This window comes from Mytilus edulis, chromosome 4, assembly GCF_963676685.1.
Source record: "Mytilus edulis chromosome 4, xbMytEdul2.2, whole genome shotgun sequence".
Taxonomy (NCBI): Eukaryota; Metazoa; Mollusca; class Bivalvia; order Mytilida; family Mytilidae; genus Mytilus; species Mytilus edulis.
This window is the reverse complement of record NC_092347.1, coordinates 92498245-92512200: the sequence shown is the minus strand read 5'-3', so window position 1 is coordinate 92512200 and position 13956 is coordinate 92498245. Positions and strand designations below refer to the sequence as shown.

Genomic DNA, 13956 nt, shown 5'->3' with positions numbered 1-13956 from the left:
GTCTGACAATCGTGAGTTACCTCTCCTTACAAGGCTAAAGTTTGAAGAAACAAAATTAATCTATTAAAAGATGTTTCACGGTATTTGTAAAATCAGAAATAATAATTAGATAAAACATAAAATTTTCGCTATTAAAATGAAGGTTTTACAAATCATATATGAATGCATTCCGCTATCCAAATTTGCATATTTCACAGAGAAATGAACCGCTCACTAAGTTGACAGATTGTTTTCGATATTTTGTACAATAAAAGATAGCGGCTTACAGTAGTTGAATTTCTTTTTATTTCGACCGTTCGACCCTGTGCGTAGTCAAGCTCGTTAAGCACCTACGAGTTAATAATGGTTCAAGGATAGCCAGGATTGCTAACACTGCGTACGTAGTTCTGTTTTGATATATTGATGTGCCAGTTTGATTCCCAAAACTCTTTTATTTATTTATTTTTTAAAATTCATATGTGTAGTTGCACTAACATTTTATTCAAACAGTTTAAAATTTATGAATAAGAAACATGAATCGAAACCATAACATTATATTGGTCTTTAATTTTCAAAGGTTTTTAACCATTTGCTTTTGGATTTGCTAAAATCTAAAACCCACCTAATCACCATTTATATAAAGTTTCATAGCTGACATTTGACATCATAGTTTGAAAGAGGGAAACGTTAAAGTCATCATGATGAAACGAGTGACTGGTGAAACATAATGATTATCCAATTCTTCAACCAATGCATGTAAATCATAAACTAAGTCTTCTGAGCACGGTTTTATCATTTTCTTACTGTCTGTTTTGATGTGAAAATAGGACAGCTACTTAATTGTCGTGTTTTGAAGTCGTAGTTTACCAATTGTCACCTTATAGTAAACAATCAACAAAGGAGCATGGATTTTGAGCACGTGTATAACATGTAGACAATCAGATAAGAGTTTATTTTAATGACAGATCCATATTACGATCTACGAATTTTTTACGAGAGGGGTTAACGGCTAACTTAAAGGTCACTTGCATACGGAAAATATGTCGACGAATTGCTTCCTAGATCTTCCTAGCTGGAAGCAAGCAATAAGAATAAAGTAAACTTCTTCTAAATGTTAACAAATAAAAGAACTTTCTTCAAAAAAAGGTTTTGTACATAAGTGTTATAATGAAAACTGTCCTTTTAATTATTAAACAAAATATGCATCATTATTTTGTAATTTGAGGTTTGATATTACTTTAAACTGACATCTAAGGATCTCGGATTTTGATGCAACGTACTTCACTTTGTAACTATAATATGCATGATTTATCAACATATATACTTTAATATATATACATCCTGTACGTACATGCACGTAAGTTAGTACAAACGGAACCGAAGGACATATGTATAGTTTATTTCAAATATATGATCTAAATGTCTACACTAATCAGGAAAAAAACGATCATGATACAAAACAAAATAATTAACAAGCTTGCTGACAAATATGTAAAACATAATAATATTATACAGACACGTGTCAAAGTTATATTTTAGATACATTTCTAGGTATTGACTATGTTAGAAATAATAAATATATGCGTTGAACATGTTGAAGGGGATTTTTTGTAATATACTAGTACATTAATTTGTAACAGGATACGTATGCAGTCGATTTTACCGGGTTGTTTCTAATATTTTCAATATGGCAGTATTCCATGTTGGAAAATATAACTTTGTTTATTTCTTGTCATCTTATTTCACGTTCTTATCCTTTACCGCGTGTGAAAATATACCTGGACATTTAAAGCCTCTTGGTCACCATAGAAAATCTCTTGGAGGAGTTACATTATTGAAGGAATTCCCATCTCCTACAGACTTTTATGAAAATTACATTGCCAAAAGTGTACCGTTTATTGTGAAAGGTGTTCTAGAAAACGGACAATTTCCAGCATACAAGTTATGGACTGACCAATACTTAGAGTATGTACTGTTTATATGTACTATATGTTTATCCAATCAATAATCAATTAGAAAACTGTATAACAAGTAAAACATATATCAGTGGGATCTGTGTCTCATTCAAATTAAAAATTCATTTACCAAACTGTGTAACTCTGCATAAATCCTATACATTGAATGTATGTTCTATTGTTTATATGGAAAGACCATTGTAGGAATAAAACATGCACTAGCTAAGAAAACATGCACTTCTATAAACGAAGTTTAATAGATCAAATAAAAAGACGTGATAAGGGTTTTTTTTACAAATTAATGTTTTTTTATCAAAAAATATTGATGGAAAAAGGTATGAAAAAAACCCAATGAAATCGACCTATATCTGTACAGAACATACATAAAAAATGCGGATATATATAAGGAAAACACCAATTAGTTATACCGTTATAACTATAATTAATGTTGTGGTCCTGAAGGACGGGGGTTAACAACATAGAAAATTAAAAAAAAAAAAAAAAAGAAAGTACGGAGAAATGTTGGAAAAATAGACAAGAAGACAACTTGGGGCTAAATATAAAGAATCTGAAATTAGCTAAAATTTTGTTTTTGTCATTTTTGACCATATCAGATTCTCGTCAAGATTATAGCGTAGGAGTCGAATACTCACACAACTAGTTTTACCCCGGAACTTGTTTTTGATCCACGTAAGGAATCTTCTTGTGTTTGGTACTGTTCCAGTAATTTTATTGTGACTGGCACATTTTCCGGAAACTCGCTGTGAGTGGCAAAGTTCCAGGAACGTTATTGTGACTGCCACAGTTCCAAGAAACTTCTTGCAGAATTCCAGGCATTTTATTTTGACTTGCTTGGTTTTATGAAACTTGCTTTGAATAGAAAGAGAAAGGCCAAGGAAGGTGATTGTGACTCTGGCACTGTTCCATTAGGAATTGTCATGAATGACACTATTGACTACTGTTCCATGAGGAATTATCATGACTGAAACAGTTCAAAGAGTATTTTTTTTACTATCTCAGTTCCAAGAATAGTATCACGACTAGCACACTTCCATGAAAAATATCATGACTGGCACAATGCCAGGAATTTTATTATTACTGGCTCTATTCTTTGGTGTCTTGGACATGCATGAAATATTTGCCACGTGAAGTTTTGAAGACAGCAACAAGCAGTCACTGTACTTTTGTGTGTTACCTTTTATATTCATTCCACAAGCTTAGCAGAACACCGACAATTGCCTAAATCGATTGAATTTTACGAACAACTAAATGATAACCAAACTAGGCTAGTGATTAGCTGTTACATTTTTTTCTGACACATCTATACTCACTGGCCGCTTGTCAAGAGAAGTCTTGGTTGAAAAATCAACAATAGAAAATGTTTCCAGAACCATGCAGAATATTCTTTTCAATTTGAAAAAAAACTGAAATAAATATGAACAAAAATTTTTGTAATGTCCGTTTCTACCCAACCAATTACCAACATTACATGGTGTCATATTGATTGTCTATTTCTAGATCAATAGAGTCTTAATATTATAATCTATTTCAGTATTTACCCTAACTATGCTTGCCCATCCCGAAGGACATGAGTTTAAAACACGAGTTTAAAACGAGTACGGATGCGAATCCAGTAAAACTATTTAGCTGTGGCCTAATTTGTATCCAATAACTAAAGTATAACAAATGTCAGTAAAGGCATAGGACAAATACAAACATTATTTTTTTCAAAATTTCTTAAAATCTTATATCAAATAGACAATGTTGGTGTCTTCTTGTTGTTATCCATACGATAGTACAATAAAATTCTTTAATAAATATGCTTTTCCTCGATTCTTATTTTCCACATGATTGTATGCCCTATAAGCACATGTGGTTATGCACTGATCGGGTGTTAAAGTGCTTTAGTTAAGCATATGGGTCATTATCAAAAAAAGTGCAAATTTCGACGAGGTAATATTTTGAAAAATTATGTCATTGTTTAAAACTTTTAAATGTGTCCCGCTATTCTATAGTATGGTAGCAACGATATTCAAAAATATGCAATGGGAAAAATGAAGAGTTTCTTCAATTTTAACAATTTTAGGTCGTCCTTTGAAATAATCGTGTCAATGGTGAACATTACAAATTTAAAGCATACATTTAGGTACTAAATATTATTGTTTAACATCAAATACTGTTCCAATTTGTTGTTTAGGTTTAAATTACGACTTATTGACATTATTCATATAGCTGTGCATTCTATTTAAACATAAATTTCAGGAAGTTGGCTGTCCTAATTATGGCCGTTGTAAATACTAAAAAATACACTTAAACTGAATATATGTGAATTGTATAAGGTTAAATGATAATGATATACCTAATCCTTCGTACTCGACCTAAAAACACTTTCATTTATGAATAAAGATTTAAAAAAAATGTCTCATTTTTATATAGTAACACCACTGACCCTTCAGTAACTCCAATGGCACAAAAGTATCACCAATGACATCACATTTCAAATTTTACCTTTATCAAGTACTGAACACAAAGCCAAGATCACCGAGCAAAAGAAAAAGATAAAAAAATAATTCTTAGGCTAAAAAATCTCAAATTATATAATATAACATCCATTACTAAAAATGTCAATAGTGTTACTAAATAGTGTCATTGGTGTTACCAGCATACATCAGTTTGTGAAAACTGTGTATATGTAATACATGATATTGTTAAAACATTGTTGAATAAGTATTGTTTTTCATAAATAATATGATGTTTAGCTTGTTAAACATGAAAAAAACACAAAACAATGCTGATTGTCATGATATATTCAGTGGTGTTACTAAACTGGTCAATGGTGTTATTTTATCATAATGGTCTCACCATTGACAGTAACACCAATGATTTAAGGTGTATTTTAAGATTCAGTTACGAAATAAGTGCTCCATTCCCCTATTCTATATGTTTTTACTGGTTTCTATAATCAATATGTTTCATTATTCAAAGTTAAGGAAATGTTTTCAAAAAATGATTTTTATAAAGGGTACACCATGGACACTATTTCCAATTACGATATAACCTTTACTTACTTTTACGATTTTTTCACTAAATCTTCAACATAATTGTTTGTTTTCTTTTGCATAACATGCTTACAGGTACCATTGCTAAGGGAGAAACTGTTGCAAATGCCCAAATCTTGCGAAAGATAACTCTTATTCTACTAATTTGTCCTTTGGTAACACCATTGACTTAAAAAATGTTACATTTCCTTTTGGTAAAAATTGTTATTATAAAACCAACATACACCTCCCAAAATCATTAAAAAATGTTTGTATGTATCAAAATGCAATAAAAAGTGATAAATCATAATAACAAATGATATGAATAATAGTCCTATTTCAAGTCTGAAAGGATTTATAGTAAAAAATAACAGTTAATTCTGGCTATCTTCAAGGGTTTAAGAAAACATTAAGGATGTTTTTATAACATTTCATACTGTAAACAGTATATTGTGTATCACAAAACATTCATATCTAACATATGCAAGTGTTATTTTGATATATTTTCATGTCTGTGACTTATAAAGACCCAATAACATAGTTTTGCATGTTTTTTTTATAATGACCCATATCTCAATTGCGATTTCAATGTACATACATCTTAATCTAACGTATTGTAGCAAGGAATATGGAAGCCTTTTTGTGGACGTGGAAGGAGGGAAGAAAGAGGACCGTAATGGTCAGGCTTACACAATGCCCATGTCAAAGTTCCTTCAGATATACAACCAATCAAATGTATACATGGTTCATGACGTAGCAACAGAAATGAAAGGTATTTTAGAATGAACCTTTTTTTTTGTAAGAATGAACTTATATTGTGTATTTTAGTATGATAATCTTTTCACAATATTCAGTCTTAGACAGTTATTCCATCATGACTGCCCAGTTATCATAGGACACAGCATCCCTCATATGGTTCTGACATAAAGATACAAATGTAGGCTATATATAGATAGTATTTTTAATAACTTTCATACAAATAATGTTTTTCTCGTATGTGAGTATAACATATTTGTTTTTCGTTCATTTTTTCTTATATAAATAAGGCCGTTAGTTTTCTCGTTTGAATTGTTTTACATTGTCATTTCGGGACCTTTTATAGCTGACTATGCGGCATGGGCTTTGCTCACTGTTGAAGGCCGTACGGTGAACTATAGTTGTTAATTTCTGTGTCCCTTTGGTCTCTTGTGGAGAGTTGTCTCATTGGCAAACATAACACATCTTCTTTTTATATATATAATGTGACAACATAAAAAATATACCATAAATTAATACATTGCATCATATTTGAAAATTGTCAACCTTCTTTAAAGTTAAAGGGGTTCGTGTTGTTTATTCTTTTCTATGTTGTGTCGTGTGTACTATTGTTTTTTCTGTTTGTCTTTTTCATTTTTAGCCATGGCGTTGTCAGTTTGTTTTAGATTTATGAGTTTGACTGTCCCTTTGGTATCTTTCGTCCCTCTTTTCTTGCAGCTGATATTACAATACCAGTATCTCTACAATGTGGAGGTTTAGAAAAGGCTATAAAATCCGTTATAATGTGGTTCAGCAGTGGCGGAACAAGGTCCGTTCTCCATAATGATGGACTCGACAACATCAACTGTTTACTGGATGGAAACAAAGACTTGATCATGTTTCATAAGGTATTAACAAATAGACATTAACAGGCACCAAAGATCAAAGTTTATGAAGATTTTTTGTGTGTCGTACCATTTCTGTCTCTCCAAACTTACGTTTGTGCAATATTTACAACTTAATATTTCAACCAAGGATTTGTATATTAAGACTATACAAATCTTTCAAGTTGTTTTAACTGTCATATTTCTTTCGTAAACAGGACTTTCAATCGTATGCATTAGTCTACTCTTTTTTCTCTTCTTGAAACAAAGTTTTTGGCGTCTACGATTTGACATTTAACATTGCATATAATAGGGTTTTTTTTAATTTCTACACATGTAATTGCAAGTTACATGTATTTTGTATCATTATTTCATTACAGTATGATAGTTCTATCAAATGAACGATCTGTCCGTTTGTTTGGTGATTGTGCATGTTGTTTTGAAGTCTTCCGTGGTTTCTTATTCATTTTTTCGTTATTTTAGTGTCCCTCTTTATTATTGATTTTTGACATTACTCTGGAACATATATAGATGTATATTGTTCCCAGCATTGCTTACTATGATTCGTTAACATCTAGATGTATTTTCTAGAAATACAAACCTGAGATTGAAGCGGATCATTTCGTACACTATGGTGCCTATAGTAGTGTTGATGTCGAGGCTGTGGATATGGAGAAATTTCCTAAACTACGTGACTTACCATGGTATATGGCAAACATGACCAAAGGAGATTGTCTGTTTATACCATACCAGTTCGTATCCATTAAAACTTTCCATATTATCTTTTCCTTTTTATATATTTTAAAATTTTAGAACTACTAACATTTGGAAAAAATATATGCAGATGTTGTCCTCCCTTTACGTTAAAAAAAATGCAATTTTTGTTTGTTTTGACTGTCCACTTTGTTTAGGCAATATTTTTAGGTAACGTTCTCAGACCTCCATCTTCTATAAATCCTTGTTCCGCAACTGATGTGGTCAAAGGCATTTCAATAAAATGGTTAACATATATTGGGTGTGAACTATCAAATCTTGATTATATATTGCCATGTTTCAACTGAAATATTTCTGTCATACACAGGACTTTCAATTGCCTTTAAATAAACTGGTTTGTTTAAGAAATAATTGATGCAAGCTATACTTTATTGTAGTTTTAACATTGGTAGGCATTATATTCGTGATTATTTTTGCCCGAGCGATAGTAGGCATTATATTCGTGATTATTTTTGCCCGAGCGATAGTGAAGGCTAAAATAACACGAATATAATGCCTACCCATGTTAAAACTACAATAAAGTATAGCTTGCATCAATTATTTCGATTCTGAATAGGACAATTAAGGTAATTTCTATGTCCGATAAGTACAAGTGTAAAAGTGTTTGTGTAGGCTCTTCCATGAAACTCCATTTTTTGTTTGTAAAGAAGCAAATGGCTGGCACTGTGATTTTTCAGAGGGGGGAGTTTGAACAGCCAGCATGAACGATTGTCATATCTAGGTCAAATTCGGAATGCAACACACTACAGTCATGATAAATGAATCAGTAACATCATGTGCACCATTTAAGAGTTTGAAAGTGTTTTAAAGTTAAGGAAATATATTTAGTGTATGATAATTTGATAAAATTCATTATTCTGAAGAAGTCAATATACGAAACAAATTTTATTGGATTTAGAGCATGAGTTTGTGTAGGCTCCGTTTCTGTGTGTGTTAGTTACATTGTAGTGTTGTGTCGTTGTTCTCTTATATTTATGCGTTTCCCTCAGTTTTAGTTTGTTACCCCGATTTTGTTTTTTGTCCATGGATTTATGAGTTTGAACAGCGGTATACTACTGTTGCCTTTATTTGTTCACAAAGCGAAAGAAGCGCGTCATATAAGAATTTACATTTACACAAAGTTATATACATATATGTTCCTTATTGGAAAAGTAATACCAAAACTAAAGACTGAGAAAAATCAACCCCAAAATTGGAATCTCTGCCCCAGAAGGTAATCATGCACGTGTGCCGACTGCAATATTTCAAAAATTATAACCGACGAATAATGAAGATTCAAAGAACACACATTCCAGTAACTTTTCCTGAGCGTAAACGAACGATAATTGCTTTAAATGTCTGGTGAATCTTATGATTTTAATTTGCACATGCATTACTAAACAATGTGTACTTTTCTCCATAATCTCAAATAAATGAAATAATGATCTGTTACTTTTAGATGGTACCATCAAGTGTATTCTCATTCCGGGCGTAATTTGGCTGTGAACATTTGGTCTAACCATCTTCGTTGGTTTGACAAAACTGTATGCAAAGAAAGTGAAGACAAACTGAAGCCAAAATCATTGAAGAATACAGAGTTAAAGAATGACGAAGAATCATCTCTAGACGACGAATTACGGTGAGTGAACTGATTGATATAATGTTGTTTAATTCTTGTTTAATATATGCATTCGTATTTTGGATGTGAAGAAAACTTTATTAGTTATATCAAGAATTTATTTGGTATACAAATCCTTGGTAATATATTATGGGCCGTTAAAATGACAGCGTTAAAAAGAATAAAACTAAAAGAATTAGATAAACATTGAAAATTATTGAATTTCAAAAGTAGAGACTTCATCTGCCCACTCGAAGTTCCGACAAAATCTAGAGACCAAAACTGTGACATACAGTCCCAGGATTTAGCAAACGACTCGCTTCTAGTATACTAGTACATATAAGCTTCTGTTCTAAATTTTTAAAAAGTGTGACTAGCGTGTTTAATTTTCGTCCAACAAATATGAAATTTGAACTTAAAATCCAATCTTGTTTAGTGGAAAAGTAAGCAGTTTCTCTTTTGTTAAAAATGATGTAATTTGAGACTGCTTCTTTTATTCTTATAGCATCACGTAACGTTTGAATCTCATTTAAAAGATAGAGCTTTGATTTCGAGTACGCAAATTCATATAGATCCAATTTTTTATCAGATTTCATGACTAAAGCCTCCATGGCCTACATTTCATATACTTTAAACTTCTATAGATATATATATATAAATACAAATTTGAAAAATACCGCATCCAACCCTAAAATATTACTAACAAGTTCACATTAACGGTAAAGGAAAATGCACATTTACTTAACAAACTTCCCGCCTTTTTCAGAGATTTTTTTTTGGATGCATTGGATGAACTAACAAATGTCAATTTTGGAGAATTTGCAGGTCGTATCAGAAAGATTGCTGTAAACGAAATACCAGATGATGCCCTTACTAAGGTTAGAATAACCAAATAACTAGATATAAGAAAATGTGCCAATCAGACAACTCACCATCTACAAGTAACAATTTGTAAAAATAACATATATTGCACTAGATAAATAAATTTTCATTTTTATGGAATTTAAGATGAAGTTTAAACATGATTTCTTTGATAGAGGGTTAATGCTTCAAATGAAGCTATTGAAACAAGGAATCCGGGTTGTAAAGCTGAATTCATCCTTCGAAAGTTCTACGGTCGATCGTTAAGGAACACATTTTACCTTAGCTTTATCTCAATTTTCATAGATCCTTCCTCTTATCCTTTGTAATGTTTACCAGCCATTAGCAACTCAGCTAATGGGTCAGGATATAACTACCCGCTCGGAACAAGGATCACCCCCCCCCCCCCCCAACCCAACCCAACCCCACACCCCGGTGTATAGTTTGGTTCGTGTTGTTCGTTCTTTCGTTTTTGCCGTCCGCCTAGACGATTTGTATCTTAAGCCTCAAAATTCATATACAACATTATGGAAGCCCAGCGACGATATGATATATTCGCATTTTACCACGTTGCATATATACCAAAAGCAAACGCATGACTTTAGAAGTTGGTTTAACCACACCACGATTTCAGCATATCATTACCATTTTTGTTTGTCGGTGTTTGTATATTAGTTTTGTAGGTGCACTAAGCGCTTTATATTTTCAACCAAATTTCACATTCCGGTTATGCTTACACCGATGGCTGTCACTTTTGTCACGTTTTCGACGAATCAACGAATACACGTTTTTAAAGCACATCTTAAAAACTGTCACCATGACAATATTTTTTATATTTTTCTATTTGGGATGAATAGTGTCTTTTTTTGTAATTTCAGATGTTTGATATAATCGACAATGATAAGAATGGTATGTTAACGATGGGTGAATTTCACACCTGTGATTATGCTGAGATGTTTGAGCAAATACCAGACTTTGAATCCTTTTTTACGAACAATGATCAAGATGCTGTGGACGATAAAAATGACCAGCCTGACAACAACTATTACACTAAACAACCAATGAGGATAGAGATGGAAGATGACGTCAGTTTCCTTTTAAATCCTAAAAAGTCACTAGAACTAACATTGAATGACGAAAATATCCAAGAAGAAACAAATGATCAAATTAAAAATACGGTTAGAGAAGAACTATAACAGAAAGACAACTTCTAACTATTCGATTTAATGGTTAAATCAGAGACAATTGTATTATATGTCTCTGGTTAAATAAACATTTCCTTTTCATAAAAGTGTCGAATTATTCCATTTTTCCTTTTTATAAAAGTCGCTGAAGCGAGACTTACTTTGTCTACGGAATAAGCATGTACAACTGCCATAGTTTGTGATTGGGTCACAAAGGCGAGCCATAAATCCATGTGCTAACTTTATTTAATAACAAACATATTTATTCTTAACCTAACTTATTAAAATCGTCATCTTTATCATGTTTTATTAGTTATTTCAGCATTTTCCGCTGACATTATGATTGATTTAGTTATCATATTTCTCCAGTATTTTTTGTTTATCGTTAAAACTAAATGGAAGTATAAAAAACTCATATTTAAACTTCATGGTATTTATTTGGGGTAGAACGGCGGGTGTTGGAACGGGTGGTTCTAGCTGTATCTGTGCAATGACTTGAGAACCGTTAAACCAATGCTTTTACAAATAACTAGTGTAAAACCATTAAAACGGGAAAACCAACGGTCTAATCTGCATAAAAACGAGAAACACTTATGAACCACATAAACTGACGACAACCACTGAACATCAGATTCCTGACTTAGGACAGGTGCAAAAATCCTTTCTTGAGTAATGGTCGTTGATTGATTGGGATTTGGTATCTTAAGATGTTTTCGTTCACATCTTGAGAACTGTTAAACACATGCTCTTTAGTTCATTGTGTTGTTGCTGGTGCAAAAAAGGAGGCCAAATTCCATATCAACAATTTTCACTTTTGTTGTTGAAATTGGAGGTATGCTCCTTGGCTGGTATTTATATTGTTTTCCATACGACGAATTGACAACGTTCATCCAATTTCTCTTCAAATTCTAATCTGTCATTTTTCGGATGACAAAATGTAGTTCAATAGTTCAAGATATGTTTTGACGATTTATTACTTTGATGTTCAGGTTTCTAGCCCTTCGTTGCGTGTACAAATGTAAGATTACACCTATAAATTTCTTTCTGTTAAACAGCCTCTTCTTATTTATTTTGTTGATCGGATAAAGAAAGATTGGTAAATTCTCTTCTATTCAATAATGATCATTTACAACAACTTTATAACACATTGGAGTTTCAGAGTAAGGAAGCGGAGAGATAGTTGAGTTTAGAGCAACTAAAAATACCACAACATTTTGTCAAGCTTTAAAGTGATAAATGATACCTTTTGTGCTTCTAACGTTCTCTAAAATAAATGATCTATATCCATGAAACTGAAACCGATTTGAGAGGGTTTTTCTCTCCGGCAATGGAATACTCCGAATAGTCTGATCATTCCAAGAATTCCTTGATCATTGTATATATGATACTGATTTCAATCCTCACGCCACTTATTTCTTAACTAGTCTTCATCAGGAACCATAGAGACCAAAAGTTTTTGAAACCAGTAAAATATACTACATAAAACATCAAAATAAAAAAGGAAAGGTTTTTAAATAGTATAATGGACATATTAGGCTTACAAGCAGTTATGGGCAACTTTTTATCGGCTTTTTTTAATACAAAAATATGAATAGTGTTTTTCGCTTTATAAAACATATACTTTCTTCAATTGCTCAAAATGAACTTAATAAAGTTATCTGTGGTTTAATGGCTATCAATACACTGCAATTAACCTGGCATTCTAGCCGACTATATGGTTATGAGTTTTCTCATTGTTAAAGTCCTTGGATATTGTAATGTTTTGCCACAACTAAGGTATTTAAGCAGTAGATGTTTTATCTAGTCGTGATTTTTTCATTTGATATCTGTTTGGTTTTTTTTCTTCAAATCAAATGTTTGTATGATCTTCAGAACTGTAACACTTTTGTATGTGGATTTTTTTTTATTTCCCAATAGACATTTGAAATCATTTATCGAAATTAGGTCTATTATTCAAAAATTGAAAATGTATATTTTGAACTTTTAAACGCATTTTTGTTAATGAATAAAATCATTAGGGACATTTTTATGGCGTAAATGCATGCACAAATGAATACATTGTATTACTAGACTTTGGATAAGAGGCATTAAAAACAAACTTTTTTTCAGTCATAGCCGTTTCTGTCCAGATATTCATTAAAAATACATTTAATATCGTCACGTATTATACTTATATTACCCAATTAAAAGTAACATTTCCCGTAAATAGCTTTATAGATTCATAAGTTACTTTCGTCCTATAGCAGTATACTAATTTCAATCATTTTAGTTTTCTCTTTATAAGTCTGTATCTATGTTTCACAATAAGATAACATTCATTGTAGGGCACGGTAATAAAGTCTTGTTGTGGCCTAGAAACAATTACATGCAATGTGAAATATTGACGATTTTTTGGCAATGGAGTGGCTGCAATGATAAACTTGTGTAAGAACATTGACGCCCAATGATCATAGGCATTTAAAAAATTTGGCTTTGAGTTTTCCTATTGAAGGAAAATTCATAAGAGCGCTTCAGACACTGAATAGATGAATTGTTGTTTTCACTGCTTGTTGGGTTTTTATCACTGGGTCGATACCACTGCTGGTGGCTGGTGGACTCTCAGTTCTCCGAGGGGTTCATCATAAATAAATAAGGGTTGTTACTTCTCAATTGTTCGTATACTTTCTTCGCTTTCGATTATTTGGCAATTCACATTGGTAGATTAATCTATAAAATGTGTTTTAGCTAGAATTGGACTTTATTTGAAATCTCAGTAACCGTGAGTACATCTTGGATGCATAAATCAATACTTTGTGCTCTTAATTTATAAGAGGTTTTGTTTTAATCATGGTTAAAGCCGTGTGCTGAACTGTAGTTGTTTAATAGTCATTTATCATTTAGTTTTTTGATGAAGTATTGTTTCATTGGCAAAAACGATATTTTTACAAAATTAAACAGCAAGTTGCATAA

The 13956-nt window shown here is 31.9% G+C and overlaps 1 protein-coding gene across 1 annotated transcript; it reads left to right on the top strand.

Moving 5' to 3' along the window:
* Nucleotides 1-857: 857 nt before the first annotated feature.
* LOC139521066 (bifunctional peptidase and arginyl-hydroxylase JMJD5-like) lies at nucleotides 858-11306 on the top strand. The gene is made up of 7 exons (XM_071314317.1): nucleotides 858-1944; nucleotides 5593-5744; nucleotides 6446-6615; nucleotides 7183-7343; nucleotides 8804-8983; nucleotides 9729-9840; nucleotides 10702-11306. Exons 1-7 carry the CDS (start codon nucleotides 1667-1669, stop codon nucleotides 11017-11019), a joined length of 1371 nt encoding a protein of 456 aa, XP_071170418.1. The 5' UTR covers nucleotides 858-1666; the 3' UTR covers nucleotides 11020-11306.
* The last annotated feature ends 2650 nt before the right edge of the window (nucleotides 11307-13956 follow it).